The sequence below is a fragment of the Hypanus sabinus genome, chromosome 18, assembly GCF_030144855.1.
Source record: "Hypanus sabinus isolate sHypSab1 chromosome 18, sHypSab1.hap1, whole genome shotgun sequence".
NCBI lineage: Eukaryota > Metazoa > Chordata > Chondrichthyes > Myliobatiformes > Dasyatidae > Hypanus > Hypanus sabinus.
The window spans coordinates 57980349-58004428 of record NC_082723.1 but is presented as its reverse complement, the minus strand read 5'-3'; the positions used below and the strand labels follow the sequence as shown (position 1 = coordinate 58004428).

The following is a 24080-nucleotide window of genomic DNA, read 5'->3' as shown; positions in this document are numbered from 1 at the left end:
TAGAAAAAAATTTCCCTCCCCCTCCCCTTTTCATCTATTCCCCACCCTGGTCTCTTACCTCTTCTCACCTGCCTATCACCTCCTCCTTCTCGTTCGCCTCACCTATTAGAGTCCTTCTTCTCCAGCCCTTTACCTTTCCACCCCATCTGGCTTCAGCTATCAACTTGTAGCTAAAATCTTCCTCTCCCCCCACCCCCACCTTTTAATACAGGTGTCTTCCCCCTTCCTTCTCAGTCCTGAAGGGTCTCAGCACGAAACGTCAACTGTTTATTCATTTCCATAGATGCTGCCTGACCTGCTGAGTTCCTCCAGCATTTTGTGTGTGTTGCTCTGGAGGTATTGGTGTTGGTTTATGACTGTCACGTGTGCTGAGAGGCAGAGAAAGACTTGCCCTCATACTGTTCACACTAATCAGTGCATTGAGGTAGGACAAGGTAAAACAGTAACAATGCCAAATAAAGTGTGACAGCTACAGAGAGAGTGCAGTGCAGGAAGACGGTAAAGTGCAAGTAGATTGTGAAGTCAAGGGCCCTGTAACAGAAGCTGTCCCCGAGCCTGGTGGTATGTCCTGCCAGTCCTTTGTGTCTTCTTCCCTACGGCAGAGGGGAGAAGAGGGGATGTCTCGGGTAGGTGGGGTCTTTGATTATGCTGACTACTCTTCTGCTTCAATGAGGAGAAAAACCTACAAATAGTGGTGGACAAAGCCCAGCCCTTTCCCACCACTGAGCTCATCTACGAGGAGCACGGCCACAAAAACGTAACAGTCGTTATCAAGGGCCCCAATTCATCCAGGTCATGACCTCTTCTCACTACTACCATTAGGAAAGAGGAACAAAAGCCTTAGGTCCCACCTCACCAGCTTCAGGAACTGTTATACAGTTATTACCTTACAGCCATCAAGGTCCTGAACCAGTGTGGATAACTTCACTCGCCCCAACACTGAACTGATTCCACAATCCGTAGTCTCACATTCATGGATGCTACAAGTCTTGTTCTCAGTCTTATTTAAAATATTGACGATTACCGTGGAGCAGTGTTCTGACCTACACAGAGAGCTGGGGAAAGACTCTATTGTATTCTATAGGCCCCTGGTAGCAGCAGAGATACCAAGGAGCAGATTGGGAGGCAGATTTCGGAAAGGTGCAAAAATAACAGGGTTGTTATCATGGGTGACTTTAACTTCCCTAATATTGATTGACACCTGATTAGTTCCAATGTTTTAGACGGGGCAGAGTTTGTTAAATGTGGCCAGGACCAATTCCTGTCACAGTATGTTGACAGGCCTACTAAGGGGAATGCCATACTAGATCCAGTATTAGGTAACGAACCGGGTCAGGTCACAGATCTCTCAGTGGGTGAGCATCTGGGGGACAGTGACCACCGCTCCCTGACCTTTAACGTTATTATGGAAAAGGATAGAATCAGAGAGGACAGGAAAATTTTTAATTGGGGAAGGGCAAATTATGAGGCTATAAGGCTAGAACTTGCGGGTGTGAATTGGGATGATGTTTTTGCAGGGAAATGTACCATATGGACACGTGGTCATAGTTCAGGGATCTCTTGCAGAATGTTAGGGATAAATTTGTCCCGGTGAGGAAGATAAACAATGGTAGGGTGAAGGAACCATGGGTGACAAGTGAAGTGGAAAATCTAGTCAGGTCGAAGAAGGCAGCATACATGAGGTTTAGGAAGCAAGGATCAGATGGGTCTATTGAGGAATATTGGGTAGCAAGAAAGGAGCTTAAGAAGGGGCTGAGGAGAGCAAGAAGGGGGCATGAGAAGGCCTTGGCAAGTAGGATAAAGGAAAATCCCAAGGCGTTCTTCAAATATATGAAGAACAAAAGGTTGACAGGAGTGAAGATAGGACCGATTAGAGATAAAGGTGGGAAGATGTGCCTGGAGGCTGTGGAAGTGAGCGAGGTCCTCAATGAATACTTCTCTTCCATATTCACCAATGAGAGGGAACTTGATAGTGAGGACAATATGACTGAGGTTGATGTTCTGGAGCAAGGTGATATTAAGGGAGAGGAGGTGTTGGAGTTGTTAAAATACATTACGATGGATAAGTCCCCGGGGCCTGATGGAATATTCCCCAGACTGCTCCATGAGGCGAGGGAAGAGATTGCTGAGCCTCTGGCTAGGATCCTTATATCCTTGTTGTCCATGGGAATGGTACGAGAGGATTGGAGGGAAGCGAATGTTGTCCCCTTGTTCAAAAAAGGGACAACATTTTGTCCCTTTGTAGGGATAGTCCGGGTAATTATAGACCAGTGAGCCTTACGTCTGTGGTGGGAAAGCTGTTGGAAAAGATTCTTAGAGATAGGATCTATGTGCATTTAGAGAATCATGGTCTGATCAGGGACAGTCAGCATGGCTTTGTGAAGGGCAGATTGTGTCTAACAAAGCCTGATAGAGTTCTTTGAGGAGGTGACCAGGCATATAGATGAGGGTAGTGCAGTGGATGTGATCTACTTGGATTTTAGTAAAGCATTTGACAAGGTTCCACATGGTAGTCTTATTCAGAAAGTCAGAAGGCATGGGATCCAAGGATGTTTGGCCAGGGGGATTCAGAATTGGCTTGCCTGCAGAAAGCAGAGGGTTGTGGTGGAGGGAGTACATTCAGATTGGAGGGTTGTGACGAATGGTGTCCCATAAGGATCAGTTCTGGGACCTCGACCTCGTGATTTTTATTAACGACCTGGATGTGGGGGTAGAAGGGTGGGTTGGCAAGTTTGCAGACAACACAAAGGTTGGTGGTGTTATGGATAGTGTAGAGGATTGTCTAAATTGCAGAAAGACTTTGATAGGATGCAGAAGTAGGCTGAGAAGTGGCAGTTGGAGTTCAACACAGAGAAGTGTGAGGTGGTACACTTTGGAAGGACAAACTGCAAGGCAGAGTACAAAGTAAATGGCAGGATACTTGGTAGGATGGAGGAGCAGCGGGATCTGGGGGTACGTGTCCACAGATCCCTGAAAGTTGCCACTCAGGTAGATAGGGTAGTTAAGAAAGCTTATGGGGTGTTAGCTTTTATAAGTCGAGGGATAGAGTTTAAGAGTCGCAAGGTAATGATGCAGCTCTATAAAACTCTGGTTAGGCCACACTTGGAGCACTGGTGTCCAGTTCTGGTCACCTCACTATAGGAAGGATGTGTGGAAGTATTGGAAAGGGTACAGAGGAGATTTACCAGGATGCTGTCTGGTTTAGAGAGTATGCACTATGATCAGAGATTAAGGGAGCTAGGGCTTTACTCTGGAGAGAAGGAGGATGAGAGGAGACATGATAGAGGTGTACGAGATATTAAGAGGAATAGATGGAGTGGACAACCAGTGCCTTTTCCCCAGGGCACCACTGCTGAATACAAATGGACATGGCTTTAAGGTAAGGGGAGGGAAGTTCAAGGGGGATATTAGAGGAAGGTTTTTTACTCACAGAGTGGTTGGTGCTTGGTATACACATCCTGAGTCAGTGGTGGAGGTAGATACACTAGTGAAGTTTAAGAGACTACTAGACAGGTATATGGAGGAATTTAAGGTGGGGAGTTATATGGGAGGCAGGGTTTAAGGGTCAGCACAACATTGTGGGCCAAAGGGCCTGAACTGTGCTGTACTATTCTATGTTCTAAAGACTGTGGCTTTGTGAGGGTCAACAACGGCACAAAGTGGACTTGAGGACTTCAGTCTGTGCAGCAGAGTTTCCGCGTCTCCGAAAATGTGTCGAGAGTCCGAGTTCCGACGTTGTCTCATAAACACTTCCTTTGTCAAACTCAGTGACTGGCAGCCGGGGGCACAGGCAGACAATGAGGCAAGAGAGGAGGAGGGTGGGGGTGAGAGGGCAGCAGACAGTATGGTAAGTGAGAAGGGAAGCAGATTGAGTGAGGAGAAGTGGGAATGAGATAGAGGGATGGAGAGAGCAAGAGGAAAAGAACAAGCATAAGAAAAAGGAACAGGAGTCTGCCACTCGTCCATTCAATAGGGAGAAGGCTGGTCTGGCTGCCAGACACCAGCCTTTGCCCCATTACACCTGATTACCCTACCATGCAAAAATCTATCTGTATCTTACACATAGTTAATGAGATCGTCTCTACTGCTTCCTTGGGCAGAGAATTCCACAGGTTGGCTACTCTCTGGGAAAAGCTATTGCCTCTTATTTCTGTCCTAAATCTGCTCCCCTGGATTGTGAGGCCATAAACCCTAGATCCGGTAGGTATGGGACAATGAGAGAAGACCTGAAGGAGTGAGTGAGAGGGTAGCAACAGAGAGTGGGAAGATAGCAGGAGTGAGGAAGTGTGTGGGGCCAGTGACGAGAACGTAGAAATGAGAGGAGGAGGAAGCAGCAGCCTGGGAGGGGAACTACAGTCAACAAGAGGAGAAAGGAAGGCTGGGAGAAGGGACGTGGTGAAGCGTCAGCAGCAGGAACAAGGCAGGACATCCCAGGACCAAGCGAGTGGGGTGAAACACTGGAGCGAGGGGTGGGGTGGGGGGAGACCTGAGAGACAAAGGAGAAAGAGGTGGTGAATTGGGAGAGTAGTGCAAAGAGGTAGGGCAGTGAGGGGGAGAGGGGGAGATGGCCGAGAACAAGAGGATGGAGTGGGAGAAAGTGCAGGAAGTGGGAGTGGAGGAGACAGTGAGAAGCAGGGAGGATGAATAACAACAACACACACAAAATGCTGGTGGAACACAGCAGGCCAGGCAGCATCTATAGGGAGAAGCGCTGTCGACGTTTCAGGCCGAGACCCTTCGTCAGGAGGATGAATAGTGGTTAATACTTCTCCCTCATATACAGAGACCCAGTTCGATCCAGGGTGCTGTCCGTGTGGAGTTTGCATGTTCTCCCTGTGACCATCCCAAAGATTAGATGGCTGTTGTAAATTACCCCTCATGTCTAGGTGAGTGATAGAATCTGGTTGATGGGTACCTGGGGGCTGAGGAATCAGCCGACCAGATTCTGCCACACTTTAGTTCAGCCTCTCTCTCCAAAGCATTTCTGAGGAGCAGGCAGGCCTCTGGGCTGCTGGGGACAGGCAGCTTCACTGGCAGCAGTGTGCACAGTGGGAGCTGCTCCCTGTGCACAAGCAATAAACAACACAGCTACTGTCGTCAGCAAGCAGAACCCAGCACTAACAGGTGCAGCACAGATTCTGCGAGTTCGCTGGGCACAGGTTCATGGCATGTCGGGATTGGAGCACGATCCAGATTTCATAACCTGACACAGGCAGTGAGAATGGGAGAGAGGGAGTGGGGGAGCCCGAGGGAGGAAGCTGAGAGATGGGGAGAGGTAAGAGAAAGATGGAGAGACAAAGAGAGGTAGAGTGAATGAGAGAGGCAGAAAGAGAGATGGAGAGAGACAAACAGACGGGTGCTCCAAATGAGAGAGGCAGAGAGAGTGGGTGATGGGGCCAGAGAGAAGCAAGGACAAGGGATAGGAGCTGAGAGAGGGGCTGAGCAGGCAAAGACTGGGTGAGAGGCATAGAGTTATAAAGCACAGGACTAGGCCATTCATCACACCACCTCTCTGTTGGCTGTTGTACCTACCTGTTACTAAACCCTTTTCCCTGCACTATTGCCCCTATCCCTTCCTATTCAAGTGCCGGACTAGATGCCTGTTAAATGCTGATTATATCTGTAGCAGCTACCAGCATTTCCAAGCAACCAGTGTGTGATAAACTTACACCATCTGAAAGTCCGAGACAGAGTGACTGACTGAGATTGTGTGAGAGAGAGGGTCATACAGAGAGAGGCAGCATCAGAAAAAATGTGCGGAAGAGGGTTCGATGAGAGAGAGCACGAAACGTACAGTGGGAATGAGATTGAGTCAGAAAGGAGTAAGAGGAGAGAGATATGGACAAGCGGGGAGAGACAGTGGAAATGTCGGATATGCAGAGACAGAAACAGGTGGAAGGTGACATTGAGAAGGTAAGAGACAGCATAGAGAAACTGCTAATGGGAAAAGTGAGACAGATGGAGAGGTAGTCGGGGGGATATTACAGGGGAGAGAAGGGGACAGTGGGAAGGAGAGTGTGGAGACAGAGGAGAGCAAAACAAATAGAAACAGAGTCTGTGGGAAGGTGAGGGAATCAGAGAGAGCAGGCAGGGAGGGGCAGAATCTGTGGGAAGGTGAGGGAATCAGAGAGAGTGGGCAGGGAGGTGCAGAATCTGTGGGAAGGTGAGGGAATCAGAGAGAGCAGGCAGGGAGGGGCAGAATCTGTGGGAAGGTGAGAGAATCAGAGAGAGCAGGCAGGGAGGGGCAGAATCTGTGGGAAGGTGAGGGAATCAGAGAGAGCAGGCAGGGAGGGGCAGAATCTGTGGGAAGGTGAGGGAATCAGAGAGAGTGGGCAGGGAGGTGCAGAATCTGTGGGAAGGTGAGGGAATCAGAGAGAGCAGGCAGGGAGGGGCAGAATCTGTGGGAAGGTGAGAGAATCAGAGAGAGCAGGCAGGGAGGGGCAGAATCTGTGGGAAGGTGAGGGAATCAGACAGAGTGGGCAGGGAGGGGCAGAAACTGTGGGAAGGTGAGGGAATCAGAGAGAGTGGGCAGGGAGGTGCAGAAACTGTGGGAAGGTGAGAGAATCAGAGAGAGTGGGCAGGGAGGGGCAGAATCTGTGGGAAGGTGAGGGAATCAGAGAGAGTGGGCAGGGAGGGGCAGAAACTGTGGGAAGGTGAGGGAATCAGAGAGAGTGGGCAGGGAGGGGCAGAATCTGTGGGAAGGTGAGGGAATCAGACAGAGCAGGCAGGGAGGGGCAGAATCTGTGGGAAGGTGAGGGAATCAGAGATAGTGGGCAGGGAGGTGCAGAATCTGTGGGAAGGTGAGGGAATCAGAGAGAGTGGGCAGGGAGGTGCAGAAACTGTGGGAAGGTGAGGGAATCAGAGATAGTGGGCAGGGAGGTGCAGAATCTGTGGGAAGGTGAGGGAATCAGAGAGAGTGGGCAGGGAGGGGCAGAATCTGTGGGAAGGTGAGGGAATCAGACAGAGTGGGCAGGGAGGGGCAGAAACTGTGGGAAGGTGAGGGAATCAGAGAGAGTGGGCAGGGAGGTGCAGAATCTGTGGGAAGGTGAGGGAATCAGACAGAGTGGGCAGGGAGGGGCAGAAACTGTGGGAAGGTGAGGGAATCAGACAGAGTGGGCAGGGAGGTGCAGAATCTGTGGGAAGGTGAGAGAATCAGACAGAGTGGGCAGGGAGGGGCAGAAACTGTGGGAAGGTGAGGGAATCAGAGAGAGTGGGCAGGGAGGGGCAGAAACTGTGGGAAGGTGAGGGAATCAGACAGAGTGGGCAGGGAGGTGCAGAATCTGTGGGAAGGTGAGAGAATCAGACAGAGTGGGCAGGGAGGGGCAGAAACTGTGGGAAGGTGAGGGAATCAGAGAGAGTGGGCAGGGAGGGGCAGAATCTGTGGGAAGGTGAGGGAATCAGACAGAGTGGGCAGGGAGGGGCAGAATCTGTGGGAAGGTGAGGGAATCAGAGAGTGTGGGCAGGGAGGTGCAGAATCTGTGGGAAGGTGAGGGAATCAGAGAGAGTGGGCAGGGAGGGGCAGAAACTGTGGGAAGGTGAGGGAATCAGAGAGAGTGGGCAGGGAGGGGCAGAATCTGTGGGAAGGTGAGGGAATCAGAGAGAGTGGGCAGGGAGGGGCAGAATCTGTGGGAAGGTGAGGGAATCAGAGAGAGTGGGCAGGGAGGGGCAGAATCTGTGGGAAGGTGAGGGAATCAGACAGAGTGGGCAGGGAGGGGCAGAAACTGTGGGAAGGTGAGGGAATCAGAGAGAGTGGGCAGGGAGGTGCAGAAACTGGGAAGGTGAGAGAATCAGAGAGAGTGGGCAGGGAGGGGCAGAATCTGTGGGAAGGTGAGGGAATCAGAGAGAGTGGGCAGGGAGGGGCAGAATCTGTGGGAAGGTGAGGGAATCAGAGAGAGTGGGCAGGGAGGGGCAGAATCTGTGGGAAGGTGAGGGAATCAGAGAGAGTGGGCAGGGAGGGGCAGAATCTGTGGGAAGGTGAGGGAATCAGAGAGTGGGCAGGGAGGTGCAGAATCTGTGGGAAGGTGAGGGTAATAGTGACAGGAGTGGACTGACTCACTGACTGGGAGGCAGAAAGAATAACGAAGAGGAAGAGACAGAGCGTGCAAGTGAGACAAGATGGGAGATAGCTGGAGAGAGCGTAGGAGGGAAGAGAACACGGCAGCGAGGGAGACAAGTGCAGGGAGGGAGGCAGAGAATTTTTTCCAAGACAACTCCGTACACTGAGATTCAAATTGGCAATCCCATTAATTTCACACTGACTGTAACACACATGCTCGCCCAAAGTCCCACACTCTCTCAGTCACCTTCTCTCTCTCTCTCTCCACTATTATTTTGAACATGAACACACTGATTTTCGGAGTGCTGATGGGAAGTTGGACAGTGAAACTTCAGTGGTATCAGAACAGCAGAAAATCAATCAACCCCTCCCAACACCATCCCTCCAACATCACACCCTCACCACCGCGTACCCTGCCCATTCTCCCTCGCACATCCTCCCTGATGTCTTCCTTCCCCCCTCAAGGGGCATGTGCCAACTCTGCTCCTCTGATAGGGCGTTTTGTGGGCTGGTGGGGTATCACCTGAGTCAGTCAGCGGAATGAGTGATGGAGGGATGAGAGAGGTGTGATACTGTGAGGAGAGCAGTGAGAGAGTGATGATGGAGAGGGAAGCTACCTCATGAAAATTGCATGGAACTCTGACTGAGACTATGCTGTGAGCTCCGTCACTATGAATTGACATTTTGAGGAGAGCAATGTTGGAGTGAGGAAGGATCCCTCACAGTCACTGAGAATCGGAGGGTGCTCCCTCATTGACCAGTGTGAGGAGAGTTCTCTTATTCAAAGTGAGTGAGGGCAGCCCATCGAGTGACCGTCTGAGGGAGTGTCTGATCTGGTTTATGGTGGAGCTCCCTCATCACCAGCAACCTCAGCAATGCTTTGTGGGAAGTTCCCTCAGTGACAATGTGAGGGACTGTTGAGTATGAGAGTGGTGTTCTTTCCTCAGTGGTGTAAGGAAAACTCTTTCCTCAATATTCTGAGGAAAACACCCACATCTCCCTCACAGAGTGTATGGAACTCCCTTACGTCAGGTCAGCAGGGATCATCCCTCAGCAACAGTGAGGGAGCTCACAATTAAAAGCGTTAGTGTGAGTCGTGCTTCTGTTCACCATTGTGAGGGGAGATCCCTCCTGAGCTGTGTTAGTGTGGCCCAGCTCCCTCGTTAGTATTTTGAGGAGAGCGCTGTAACGTGGGGAGCAGGTTCAGGGATTCAGTGAGTGAAACAGAAGACACAAAGTTAAAATTGGGTGCATTAATTATTTATTTAGAAATGAACAGTGAAACACTAAACTGGGCGTCTAAGCTACCCAAAACCACAATACTGGACATTCAGTTACCCTTTAAATGAACGGATACTCTGCTAAATCTCCCTGATGTATAAAAGCAAAGGAGTAAATGTGCTACGGACAGTTACTTAACTAAACGACTATGGGGGCGGTGGGGGGGGGAATGTTTCCGCCTGCAATGCTCTTTCTCAATAACCATATAACTATTACAGCATGGAAACAGGCCATCTCGGCCCTTGTAGTCCGTGCCGAACGCTTACTCTCACCTAGTCTCACCGACCTGCACTCAGCCCATAACCCTCCATTCCTTTCCTGTCCATACACCTCTCACTCAGTGGTCCTTCAGTGCTGATGGCGACTTCAGCCTGAAGTGGGCCCTGTGGATAGCTGGTAAGAAAGAGGGCAAAATCTCTGGCACTCTTTTACCCCCACCCACAAGGCATCCGGAACCGGAAATGGGCACTGTGGCACGCAAGCCAAATAATGGGAAAAGAGCATTGCAGACTTTAAATGAACCAATCACTGACCAACACGACAGAAGCAGCTTTCCGGCGGCAAATAAGCCATGCCCTACATGGCAAACACACAGGTGAGAACTCCCTCGTTGACACTGAGGTGAGCAGCCACGTTGCCAGTGTGAGAGAACGTCTTCATCTACTTTTTCAGGGGAAAACATCTTTAACAGTGAAAATCAGAAAACTGCTGGTGCTGGAAATCTGAAAGAAAAACAGACAATTCTGGAAAGGCTCAGCAGGTCAGACAGCATCTCTGGAGATTTAACATTTCAAGAGACCTCTTTTGTTTCCTGTCCTGACAAAGGGTGTTTGATATAAAGCATTTATTCTGTTTCCCCCACACCAACATTGTCTGACATGCTGAGTGTTTCCAGAATTTAAATCACAAGATGTTGTGTAGGTGCTGGAAATCCAGAGAAAATTCTTTTCCTCTAGTCTTATTTCAATGGATTCCTTTTCAAGCAGTCCCAAAAGCCACTGGCATTTTGTGCCAAAGTCAATCCTATAGCCATTGTGAATGCAATGTTCTGCTACTGCCGATTTCTCTGGGTAACACAAATGGATACACCTCCTGTGCTCCTTGATGCGGGTTTCCACCGTGGCCAATATACGCTGCTCCGCATTCACAGGGAATCCTGTAAACGCCAGCCGTCCTCAGTCCCAGGTCATCTTTGACCCGCAGAAGCTGTGATTTAAGCTTCCTCACGGATTTGTGGATGGCAGTAATTAGATATTTCTGCAGGATCCTGGCGATCCTTCCAGAAACCGTGGAAATATAGGGAAGACAAGCGGTAGCGACGGGTTCCTCCACGTTATGTTTCTTGGTTTTTCTGTCGGCCCTTTTAAGGGCCCGATTGATTTCCTTCACCTCATACCTATTCTGTAAGAACATTGTGCATAATTGTCTTATTTCCTCGGAGATACAGTCCAGGTCCAAAATAGTTTTCGCTTGGTTAAACAAAGTAGAGAGAACCGCTGCACATTGGGAGGTGTGATGGTGGTTGTTATTGTTAAGGTACAAGTCCATGGGAGTAGGTTTCCAATAGACACCATGCCCAAGGCAATTAGAATGTCCAGGAAGGGGAAGCAACCATTCTTCTCCATCTGCATTATAAATGGACTGTTTGGATGTCTACTGTTCAGATGGTCGTGGAGCTGTTGGAGTGCCTGGAGTCCATGAGGCATGGATCTGAAGAAGCATTTGGGGCGTAAAGACAATGAATACAGAGCCTTCCCCTTAAAGTCCTCCATGTAGAAATTAGCAATAACCAGCACCAAGGACAATCCTGTGGCCACTCTGTCTGTTTGTTCATAGTAGTTCCCATTATAGAGGAAGTACATCAATGTAAGGGTGCATTTAAAAAGGTCAATGGTACCCTTATCAAATCTTGACTGCAGGAGGACCAAGGTATCCTTAATGGGAACTCTCCTGAACAGGGACACCATGTTGAAACTGGCCATTGTGTCCTCTAGGTACAGCTGGATGTTGGTTATCATTTTTATGAAGTTGGTCAAATTTGTGATGTGATGCTCACAGCCCCTATAAAAGGGAGACAGCATTGTTGTTAAATGCTTTGCAAGGAAGTAAGTTGGAGAAACTATCCCAATGACGACAGGCTTTTGGGGGGAGCACTCCATGTGTACCTTAGGGAGCCCATAAGGCGTCAGTGGTACCAGCACCTGAGGCAGAAGTGTCTTGCATATATCTGCTGGCAGTCTGGATCTCTTCATTAAAGCAGAGATCATGACAATCGAATCCATGGGATCCTGCTGTAGAACTCTGTAGGTGGGATCATCCAGGATCTGTTGGATTTTCCTGTGGTATTCCCTCAAGGACATCAGGACTGTTGCATTTCCTTTGTCTGCTGGTAAAATCATGATGGCTGTGTTTCGCCGTAATGTCTGGATGGCCAGGTGTTCTCCTTTTGTAAATGTTCGGTTTTGGCAAAACGGCTCTTTTGAGGGTCATGCAGACCTGTATCGTCATCTCCGCAGTATCCGATGGTAGTTTTCAGATTGCTTGCTCTACTCCGTAGTCCCGATAAGGTGTAGCTCTGGGGACCAGAACAAAGTTTAGCCTCTCGGGAAGGACCGATCTCGTCGCCTTGTCCATACTTTGCCCAGTTTGAGTGGTGACAGTCCTTTCTGGGTCCAAAGTTGGGATGGCTACACTCTGTTGGGATAGTTTGTTGTATTTCCTGACCTGCCTCGCAGTGTTCCTTCATGAAACTAGTTCACCTTGGGCAGCAGTGGACCTGTCTGTACTCCCAATCACAGGGAGACAAGAGGGATGACAATTCCAGCTGAAGAGACAGTTGACAAATTAATCTATCAACCGATGCATCTTTAGCCTGTGGGGGAAAAGCCGAGAAAACCCACCCAGTCTCAGAGAGAATTCACACATCCCTTACAGACAGCAGCAGGAAGTGAGGGAGCTCCCTCATTGACAGTGTTAACACTGAACAGAGTCATTGAGCGTGGAAGGAAGGTTCATCATTCATATTTTGAATGGGACATCTTCACTTATTGTGTGAGTGGCAGAGGAGTTGCTGCCTGTCCATACTGATTTTGGTTGGTAAGTCAAAGGTCCAGTTGAAGAGGGAGGAGCTGACTCGCAGGTCTTGAAGTTTGGTGATGAGTTTCCTTGGAATGGTGACATTGAAGGTGGAGCTGTAGTTAATAAACAATAATCTAATGTAGGTATATTTCCTGTCCAGATGGATGCTCCAAAGGTGAGTGTTGGACCAGGGAAATGGCGCCCACCATGGACCAGTTTCAACAGTAAGCAGATTTGTCGTGGATCAAGGTTTTCTGGGAGGCTGGGGTTAATATGTGCATGGTCAGCCTCTCATAGCACTTCATGATGGCAGGTGTCAGGGCCGCTGTTAGGTGGTCAATAAAACACTTCACCTTCTCAGTTCATGGGATGATAGTGATCTTAAAGCAGGGACAGGTTAACAATGTCTGCAAATACTCCCACCAGCTGATCTGCACAGGGTCTAAGGACACAGGCAGGGGCACCATCCAAGTCAGATGCTTTCGGTGAGGTCACTCTCTGAAACACCGAGCTTTCCACAATGGGATCAGATGCACGTGAGGCTCTCGGGGTGGCTGGTGTCATACTCTTTCTCTTCTGCTCGAGTCTGTGTCATTCCGAGGAAGTTCCCTCATCGGCAGTGAGGGAGAACCCGAGTTATAGGCATAGCGTTATACAGCAAAGAAACAGGCCCTTCAGCCAGCACATCCGTGCTGACCCATGTACCCATCAATAACGATCCCAGTAGGACAATGTTCTCACCAACGGTGTGAGGAAACACCCACATTGCTAGTTTGAAGGTTCACACTTGTCAGTATTTTGAGGAGAGCACGCTGGAGGAGTGTGTAAGAGGAACTCCCTTATTGACACTACGAGGTGAGCATCCTTTACTCTTCAGGGGGTGGGGTTTCCCATTTTGACACTGAGGTATCACCAAGAATAATGGTACTTGGCATGCTCCCTCATCACAGAGTGAGAGTGCACCCTCATCAATATTTTGAGGGATGACACTCATTTTGAAGGAAGCTCCCCATCAACAGCATGTTGATGTAATGGCATGTTGGCCTTCATAACAAGGGGAGTTGAGTATAGGAGCAAAGAGGTCCTTCTACAGTTGTACAGGGCCCTGGTGAGACCACACCTGGAGTGTTGTGTGCAGTTTTGGTCTCCAAATTTGAGGAAAGACATTCTTGCTATTGTGGGAATACAGCGTAGGTTCACGAGGTTGATTCCCGGGATGGTGGGACTGTCATATGTTGAAAGATTGCAGCGACTGGGCTTGTATACACTGGAATTTAGAAGGATGAGAGGGATCTGATTGAAACATATAAGATTATTAGGGGATTGGACACGCTAGAGGCAGGAAACATGTTCCCGATGTTGGGGGAGTCCAGAACCAGAGGCCACAGTTTAAGAATAAGGGGTAGGCCATTTAGAACAGAGTTGAGGAAAAACTATTTCACCCAGAGAGTTGTGGATCTATAGAATGCTCTGTGTCAGGAGGTAGTGGAGACCAATTCTCTGGATGCTTTCAAGAAAGAGTTAGATAGAGCTCTTAAAGAGAGCGGAGTCAAGGGATGTGGGGAGAAGGCAGGAACGGGGTACTGATTGTGGATGATCATCCATGATCAGAGTGAATGGCGGTGCTGGCTAGAAGGGCAGAATGGCCTACTCCTGCAGTTACTGTCTATTGTCTATTAACAGTGAGTGGAACTCCCTCTTTGTAGGGTGTGGAGCTCCATCATTGATACGGGGAGTGGAACTCCCTCTTTGACAGTGAAGGAGTACCCTTACTGACAGTCTGAGGTGAGCTGACGTTGAGAGGGGTCTCCACCCCAGCCACCTTTGCTCCTGCCCAATCCTCGTTTGGACAGAAGCTGAGCCTGACCTTTGGCCTGGTGCCCGTCTGCCCCACACATCGGGCTGCATCAGCCTGTCCCTCACTGTACGTAGATGATGGAGAAGTTGGAGGGTGTGTGAACAGTGAAGATCCGGTGAGATTCAGACAAGTTGGGTGAGTGCAGTTTTACATGGATATACAGTAATTAGAACACTGGCTCTAAAAACAGAAAGACGTTATCTGAATGTTGATTGATGGGGAAGAGGGGGGCCACAACTGGAACCAAGTGCCCTTGACCAGTGTGTTCAGGTGCAGCAGGGCAGTCAGGAACGTGAATGGTACATTGGCATCCATAGCCAGAGGATTTGAGTACGGGCTGCAGATGTACAGGGCTTTGGTGGGACCACAGCCGAAAGGTTATGCAGGCCGTGAGAGGGATGCCACAAAGGTTGACCGGACTGATTTCTGGAGTGGGAGACAGGCGAGGACAGATCAGGCTGGTTGGTCTGATAGTCAGTGGAGTACAGAATGATTGGGATCTCGTTAAACTGAGACAGGCTAAGCATGGGGGGGTGGGGTTCTCTGATACAGGACAGTGCCTGAGGGCCCCAGTCCAGCTCAGTGATTCAGTACAGTGAAGCAGGGCCAGTGCTGAGCAGGAATATCCAGATGACAGCCGCCAATGGCAGATACCAGACCGCCGGCTCTAACGTTTGTCCTCTTGTTGCAGGGTGGAATCACTGTGAAAGGGTCTGAGAGAATTCAGCAACGATTACCGCTCCTTTAAGATGACACGGACGGACCCTCCGGACATACTGGTGTCTACCGTCTACCGAGAGATCAAAGTCAGCACGATGCCAGGAGAGCCCAAGATGTACCGAGCGCGGGGTGTGTACGACTCCGCCAGCGCCAGCTCGCTGCAGGCCGCGCAGCGGGACCTCGGCAAGCGCCAGTGCCGCAGCTTCGACTTCCTGCAGTCGCTGGAGGGGCAGCCGCCGGCCCCGGGCCCCGCCGATGAACCCTCCGGCCGCCGGCACGAGCGGCGGGCCCCGAGCCCCGACGCGGCCTGGGACTCACTCGGGAGGCCGGTCCACCTGCGCTCCTCGGCCCCGGACCTGGTGGTCGGACGCCTCTGCCCCGCCTCGGCCGAGCCGCGGGAGCCCCTCCGGCCCGAGGGCAAGAAGAGGGGCCGGTCGAGGAGTGCGCCCAGGGTGAAGACCACCTACCGGCCTGTCCCGGTGGAGACGCGCTCGCCCGAGAGGCCGCGCCGGGGGCGGGACGTCCAGCGGGGGCCGCGGGAATCCAACCGCAGGGGGGAGGGATCCCCCAGGAGGGAAACCTGGGCTCCGACCCGGGGCAGGGTGGACGAGGTGCACCCCATCAAGCTGCAGCCGCAACGGGCCGAGGCCTGCCTCTACGCCACGGCCCGCGAGGAGGGCCCGGGGCCCCGGCCCGGGCTGCACGTCCGCTACCGGCTGGACATGAAGCCTCCGCCTGAGGGGGCAGCTCTCCCCTGTCCCCTCCCTCGGCGCCAGCCGCAGGCATCGGCCTGGCAGGCCCAGCCAGGGCGCAGCCTCACTGTGCCCAGCGGCCGGCGGACACCCCGGACCCCCTCGCCCGGGCTCCCGCCTACTGGAGACTACTGGACCCTGGCCACCCATGGTTGCCCGCCCCAGCTCTGCCGGGGTGCCGGGCACTGGGGAGGGGGCTTCCCCCAGGACTACCCCGAGGTCCACAGCCTGCCCCGGGGTCTGGCCTCGCCCACGCACTGCCCTGACTGGTGGGGTACCTACCGGGCAGCCCACCCCCTCCAGCCCCCTCGCTGGGCGCCAGCCTCCCTCCCACCGCTGGCCGCCCACTCCCGGCACCATTCCAGGTCCTGGGATGACATCCTCCGCTGGCCCGCGCCCGGGACGCCCGGCTGCCACAGCTGCGAGACCCTCCCGCGGAGGGAAGGGGGCCTGAGCTCCATTGGCCCCAGGCTTCAGCCCACGGTGGTCAATCTGTCACGCTCGCCCCAACGCTACGCTGCCCTCTCCCTGTCTGAGAGCTCCCTAGCCGAGAAGCTGCAGGGGGAGGGCGGCCGACCAACAGCCGGCCGTTCCTGGTACGTCACTCCTGAAATCACCATCACTGACAATGAGCTGCCGGCCGCGGGTGTGGCCCGGAACCGGGCCCGGCAGCCGGCCGATGGGCCCAACGGCCTCAGCGCTTCCTTCAATGACCTGCTGTCATGCAACCTGGAGAAGGAGGAGGGAGGCAGGGGCGGGGGAGTTCCTGGCCCGGGGCCCCAGCCCGCCGGGGAGCAGCACCTGGACGATGTGCTGGCCGACCTGGTCATCGACACCTGCAAGGCGCCCACCCCCCGGTCCCCTCCTGACGGCCTGCTGGAGCGGCTCCGCCGGCTGATCGGAGGCGAGGACCCCCCAGGCGACGCCCTGCTCGCCGAGACCCCAGGGCGGGGCGCCCTAGCCGACACCTCGCCCGACCTGCCCCCCAGCCCCTGCGAGGGCCCGCTGCGGGAGCGCGCCTCGGACGAGGTGGACACCATGATGTGCTCGAACCTCAAGTGTGGCCTGACGGAGACCCTGTTCAACGCCCGGCTCTACTTCAAGTCCTGCCACAGCTGCTACACCTACTATTGCTCCCGTGGCTGCAGGAAGGACGACTGGGAGACTCACAAGGAGGCCTGTGTCTACGGCCGGGTCAGCAGCACCTGCAAACGGGTGCTGCGTAACTGCCGGGAGAACCAGGCCGCCCACAAGGCCTTCTCTCGCATCGCCAGGATGGGCTACCTGTCCCGGGGCCGGGGGGTACTCTTCCTGGGCTTCCCCAACCCCAGCTCCGCCGACAACTTCTTGCGCTTCGGCCTGGAGAGCCTGCTGCTCGCCCCCACCTACCTGTCGATGCGGGAGCTGGAGGGCTACGCCGACCACCTCGGGGAGTACCTGAGGGAGATCCAGGAGGCGGGCCGGCAGTACAACCCCGAGGAGTGCTTCCTGCTCAACGTCTCGGTGGCCCTGGGCCAGAAGGTGCCCGAGAACCCTTCGCCCCGCCTGCAGACACCCAGCGTCCGCCGCTTCGCCAAGATCGCCCTGGCCTCCGGCAGCCCCGAGAGAAAGGCCTACCGGGCCGCCGAGGACGAGATGGAGACCCTGATCCTGACGCCGCCTCCTGGCACCACGGACATCGCCAAGGACGACGAGGCGGGCCGCAAGGCGCGGGAGGTGTGCTTCATCAACGTGCAGCGGGAGCTGCGCATCCGCGGCGTCTTCCTCAGGCACGAGTACCCCCAGGTCTACCAGGACCTCTGCGAGTTTGTGGAGAGCAATAAGAGGTTCACCCCCACAACCATCTACCCTATTGACAAGAGAACGGGCAGGCAGTTCATGTGCATGATCATGGCCGCGTCGGAGCCTCTCACGCTGGAGTGGGTCCGCAAACCCAACGTGTTGGAGGACATGATGTGACCGACCCTCCGGCCCCCCCCGGCTCACTCGCCCCTCTTGCCGCAGAATGTTTCCCGGTTTCTTTAACATACTTGTTGGCGACGGTTTTATATCGGGAACCCGCTGGGGTTGGGGGTCTCCATGATGGTGGTCTTGCAAGCATAGGTCTAGTAGTGGTGGGGTGTCAGGCTGGGTTACTGGAGGTGGGGGGGGGGGTTGTAGGTGGCCGGGTGGGGGATTCTGGTGCTGCTAGGGTGGATTCGGGTGTATTGGGCCAGGGGTCTTTGGGCACAGGGCGGGAGGTCACTGTGTTGGAGGGGAATGGGTTTCACAGTGGAGGGGCTCCCTCCACGCTAATCCCTTCCCCTCACAGCCAGGGTGGGGAGGTGAACAAGCAGGCCATAGGCTGGGAAGCCAGCCCTGGATGACTCTGGTCAGCAGGCCGAGAACCTCTGCCCTTTAGCAAAGAGGTCTGGGTCCATTTGGGGCAGACAGAGGGCGCACAGTCACCCGCTCTTCTACAAACATTGGCTAACTTCAAAAGCAGGAACTGCCATAGCTGTGGGAGGGGGTGGGCGGGAAGGGAAGGGGAGGTTGGGGTCTTGGGCTGAGAGGGCAGGGAGAGGAGGGGCTGAGGGGAATGGAATGAACAGTGAAGGGGAAAGGAGGTGAGGGCACAGGCAGGTGGAATTTTAGGGGCAGGACCAGGGACCTAGAGGGGAAGGGGTGGTGGGAGGATAGGTTGGGGAAGCAAAGCGGTCAGGGATCAGGAGAGGGAGTGGGTAAGGGAGAGGGAATGAGGGTGGGAGAGGGAGGGTGGAGATATGGGACAGGGAAAGTATGTTTAACATACAGTAGAATGGGAGGGATGGGGTTGGTTAATGTGACAGTGCCTCAGGAATATATCATGTAAAGAAACACTGACCTTTCACCCTCTGCAGCAGTGGGTCACAAACAGACCTTTCACCCTCTGTGACAGCGGGTCATGCACTGACCTTTCACCCTCTGCGACAGCGGGTCACGCACTGACCTTTCGCCCTCTGCGACAGCGGGTCACGCACTGACCTTTCGCCCTCTGCAGCCGTGGGTCATGTACTGTCCTATCACCATCTGATGCAGTGGGTCACAAATTGACTTTTCACCCTGGCCATCAATAGGTCATACACTGACCTATTATTGAAGTGTCAGGTATTATCACCACCTCCTCATTGACCCTGAATGGTTTAGAGTCACTGGTATCAGATGTGGTGAACATTTTGACAGTGAGGACAGTGGTTTCCTTCCCTGAGACACTGGTAAACCAGTGAATGCAGTAATTTCATGGCCACTGTCAGCTGAGTCTGAATTTGCCAGCGTTGCTATTAGTCGCTGAAGTCAGTGCATTTGTTAAAGTTTTAACATGGCTTGTCCACATCCAGTACAGTGTCTAAACGCTAACTTGTTGTTCATAGGGAAATACCGATCAAAGAACCAAATTCTAATCTAGAATGTCACCCAACACCTGGATGGGCCCAAGTGTTGGAACGTCAGGTATGGAGATATGTGTAGGAGACATTATATTAGAAAGAGTAAAACAGGTAATTTATTATAGTGAAATTTAAAACATTAGAAAAACTAAGAAGCAAGATAAATATATAAAGACTGATTTCTCTCAGTGATATGCCTGTGGTCAAAGTGCAGAAAGTTAAAGCACTTTGCTGTCATGCCTGATCAACTTGCTGACGTACACCTTACAGGTTCAACAAACCAAACTGGCGGAGTAGTTTGGGAGTTGATTTGATACAACGAATTTCAGTCATTTTCTAGAGCAAAACATTATGGACCCAATCAGAGATGAGGCTGTTTTAGACCTCCCTTTTGTAACGAGACAGGATAAATCTGTAAATACAAACTAACCTCTGGTCCAGGAAAGGGTGATCGTAGCGAGATAGAACTTAAAAATCACATCTTGGAGTGCTCCAATGTGCTGAAGTCCAAATCTAGTGTCTCAAACCTAAGTAACAAGGCATCAAGCAGCTGTTATAGATGAGTTGCTCAAGGCTGGGTACAAGGGCAAATTGAAATATTAGACATTAGATAAGTTATAGCACTCATTCAAAGGAATGTTTAAATATTATGAATTGATTCTGCTGGAGAGGAAAAATCTCTGCGGGAGTGTAGATGACTGCATCTGGGCTCTTTAAGAAGGGTAGGGATTCTTAAAGTGTTATCAAGGTGTGTCTGGCCTGAGCACAGTAGAAACAAGCAAAGAGTCACAATAATTAAGAAAGATAAAATAGGAAGTGTGAGGAAATATGAATTTGTGCCTGGTGATGTACAGGGGAGCGTGTAGCCCAAGCAGCCTACATCTTGTGGAAGTGGAAGTCAGTGATGGGGAAAGTGCAAATAGATTACCAAGGTATCAGTTTTCATAGCTGGAGATATTAAAACATATAAATAGGAGCTAACCAAGGATCTAAGGGTAGGAAGGTGATTAATAGCATCTGCAAAAGAAAACAACCCAGGATTTGATAGGTGATGGCTGACACCCTGAAGTGACTGGGAGATGGTTAATGCTTCATCAGGCACTTCTCAGAATGTCTAGGTCCAGCAGTCCAAGGGCATTGGAAAGGAACCAAAATAAATGGTATTTCTGAAAGGGAAGGGTGGAGAAGAGTATGAAACTATCGACAGTTTGCCTGAGCTTTGTGTTTACAAAAATGCTACAGTGTTTTATTCCGTAGTAACAGAGCACAGAGAGGGGTGGAACGTGGTAGTGAAGCTGGTCTTCATCAAATAACAGTAAGGGGGAGAGGTGCTAGATGTGGTGTATGGATTTTAATAGCCATTTGATAAAGTACCACGTGAAAGGTTAATTCTTATATCAGGACCTTTTGCGGTTTTCTGGTTCAATGACACAAAACCAGAGCCAGGATCAGGAGGTCTCTGTTAGGCTGAAGAGGTGCATCAGTGGGGTGCTGGGGGCCGTAGCTGTGTTAAGTCTGGAGCAGTGACTTTGAAGTGTAACGTGTTACATGTTGGCAGATACCCAAAACTAAGTGGTAAAGTAAGATGTGATATGAAGGCAGTTTGCAAAGGAGTCCAGCTTAGGGGCTGTTGGGGTGAGACAGTGAGAGATGGAGAATTAAGCAGCGAGAGGTGAGGATGTTCACTTTGCCTAGAGAAAAAAAGAAGCACACTTGACGAATAGTGAGAAGCTAGTAAAGGCTGATTTACTTTGTATCCCACCCGTTATGTAAACATGCTTCCTTGTCCCTGGGAGTGTGGAGGGAGATTCACTCTTGTGACTAAACCTGTGTTATCCCTGCCCTGCAAGTGTGTGATGAGAACAGTGTGGATGGATCTTTTTCCTGACGTGTTCTGTCGCTGCCGTGTGTGTGTGTGTGATGGGACATGAGCTTTACTCTGTGTCTAACCCATGCTGTCCCTGCCTTGAGAGTGTGTGACGGGACAGTGTGGAGGAAGCTCACTCTATGTCTAAACTATATTTCTACTCTTTAAAAATAACTGATCGGGAGACCCTGATGGTGTTGAAGGCACAATCTGGGCTCGAAACTAACTTTACTGCAATGCAGTATGGAGCACTTCACTGGCTGAGGTGCCATATATTTTACATAATGCATAAGCCCACGCCCATCTCGTCTCTCACTGGCAAATAAATGTTCCTGTGAGGCTATTTAGAACCAAGAAAAATAGAAAAGTATTTTGTCTAAATGGAGAGGGACTGTAGAGCACTGAGATATAGAGGGATGGAGTGTCTGTGTCTATGATTCACAGAAGGCAATTACTGAGAGTAATTAGGAAAGCTAACAGAATGGTATTGTTTATTGCGAAGGGAATTGAATACAAAAGTAGGGAAATTATACTATGCTATAAAGGGCATCTGAAGTAGAGTGTACAGCATTAGAGTCTGTTTTTAAGGAACAGTATTAATGCATTGGAAACAGTTCAGACAAGACTTTCCAGAGCACTGCCTGGAGTAGGAGGTTATCGTGCAAAGGAAGGTTAGACAGGCTGGAGTTAATGAGAGGGGAGTTGATTGAAACACGTGAGATCCTGAATGGCCCTGACAGGGTGGGTACGAATTGGATGTTTTCTCTCATGGAGGTGGGGGCGTGTAGATCTATTTAAAAATAAGAGAGGTCCGTTTAAGATGGAGATGAGTGTTTGTAACTCCTGCTCCTATGGCAGTGGGAATTCTGCAGATAAGATTCTTGATGATAAGTGAGGTGGAAGGTTGCCAGGGGTAGACAGGAAGCTGGAGTGAGGTTACAGATCAGTCACGGTCTTAATAGATGGCAGAGCAAGGGCAGGGAGCTGACGATCTGTACTTGCTCTGAAACTGGATGTTCATGGTTTGAAGGGCAGCAAGGAAATTTCCCTGACTTCCTGCTCATCATCTCAAGAGTCATCAGTCTGAACAAATAGACAACCTCATTTCCTAACAGATTATAACAGTGCTTACATCTCAAAAGGATTCGGTGGGCTGGACAAGGGTTGGGGAGATCTGTGGAAGGGGCAATGCAAATCCTGTTCTTATTGAACCATGCTGTCCCTGCCCTGGAAGTGTGTGATGGGACGGTGTGGAGGGAGCCTCACTCTGTGTCTGTCCCCGGGAGTGTGTGATGGGACGGTGTGGAGGGAGATTCACTCTGTCTCTGTCCCCGGGAGTGTGTGATGGGACGGTGTGGAGGGAGCCTCACTCTGTGTCTGTCCCCGGGAGTGTGTGATGGGACGGTGTGGAGGGAGCCTCACTCTGTGTCTGTCCCCGGGAGTGTGTGATGGGACGGTGTGGAGGGAGCCTCACTCTGTGTCTGTCCCCGGGAGTGTGTGATGGGACAGTGTTAGAGGGAGCTTCATTCTGTGTCTGGAGAGACTTATTTGAGGGGAATGTGTTGTTTGGTTTTGACTGGGAATGATACAGTCTGGTGCTGTGGGTCTCGCTGCTAATTCCAGGGGCCATATTACATGTAGCTGGAGAATCTCCACGAGAGTCACACGTGCCCCACGGACAGCCAGTGGAAACTCTGTGGTTGTACTGTGGGCGTGTGCCACGCCCTTCCAGATGGGGGCATGCAGTAGGGAATGAGGGGAATGGTCACCCTGATCTTAACGCACTGCTCGCTCCCAAGCTGCTCATCTCCTCCTCCAGACACTGTCTGCTGTAAAACTCAGGCAATTTGCCACTCCACTTCCAACCCCCGATGTCCTTCCACCTCTCTATCCCCTTCCCACTTCCATATCTTCCTTCCTCCACCTGTCTCTCTCACTCCCATCTTCCACTCTCCTTCCCAGCTCCTGATATCTCACTTCCTCCAATCTTCCCTCTGCCTCACTCTTCTCCCAAATCCCATGATTCCCCCCTTTTCCACCCCATCACATCTTTTTAACCTCCTTGCCTCCCCTCCCGTCTTTATCCTGTACTCACCCCGAACATCTCCTCCCGTCCCCTCGGCTCTTTGATCTCTGTTTTTAACTTAATCTTCAGCTTCAGGTGTTTATGGGCTGTCTCATTCCGTTGTGTCAAGATGATCTATTCAGTATTACAATGACTGCAAATGTTGCCTGTGGATTCTTGGGATTTAGTAAATGTGTCGCAGACCTGGGGGAATTGTCCAAACAGACCAGAATCATGGCTGGAACTAATGTCTTACCAACTTTTGTCTCTTTATCTGTTAAGATGATGTTCCAGTTGAGCTGCTTCTGGATTCAAGACCTGGTAAAATCTGCCAAAGTCCATGGCCAAATTGGCCACTGTTGTCAGTGAAATCAGACTGCGGTCCTGAACTTGAATCAGCATCTCCAGTAATGAACTAAAGCAGGTGGCAGTAGAAACGTGTGCCTTCTGTGGATGGTCTGGGTTTGGTTCTTCCCCGGACTTGGCCCTAGTCCTAGACCTGATTCTGGTCCTCATTCCATTCCAGGTCTGATTGTGGGCGCTTCTTGTCTTTCGCTCGTCACAACTTTCAGGATCACTGTAGTTTGTGGTTATTGTGAGAGCAGAGATTAAAATAAACGGCACTTATGATTGTTGGACACTGCGTGATCTGTCAGACTGTGTGTAGAGGGTGTGTGCACGTGGGTGAGAGCACTGTGTGGAGAGTGTGTGTGCACATGGAGGATGTAGGTGTTTATGTGCATACATGGGGAATGTATGGGAAGTGTGCACAAGATGTGTATGTGGAGAGTGTGAATGAGAAGTGTTTACTTGCATAAGGGTTGTGTGTGCGCGCCAGATTGGAAGTGTATGTGTCTGCATGGGAGCAGGGGTTCACAAACAGGACAATTCGAGTGGAGTGACAGTGCAGACGGAAACTATTTATTTATTTTGGTATTTACTTTAACTGCAACTTTTTTAAAATGTCTTGCACTGTACTGCTGCCACAAAACAAGGAAT

General features: G+C 51.4%; 1 protein-coding gene across 5 annotated transcripts in view; it reads left to right on the top strand.

Moving 5' to 3' along the window:
- ajm1 (apical junction component 1 homolog) overlaps nt 1–23719 on the top strand; it is a 60585-nt gene extending 36866 nt beyond the window's left edge. For 2 of the 5 annotated variants that reach the window (XM_059994421.1, XM_059994422.1), the window contains exons 2-4: nt 14965–17571; nt 19135–19213; nt 23364–23719. In XM_059994421.1, coding sequence (XP_059850404.1) covers nt 15023–17571; nt 19135–19213; nt 23364–23450 — 2715 coding nt within the window. In that variant the 5' untranslated portion in view covers nt 14965–15022 and the 3' untranslated portion in view covers nt 23451–23719. Of the gene's footprint in view, nt 1–14964 lie in introns of all 5 variants that reach the window. The other 3 variants (XM_059994425.1, XR_009516542.1, XM_059994424.1) reach the window with 3 other exon arrangements.
- Nucleotides 23720–24080: the final 361 nt, after the last annotated feature.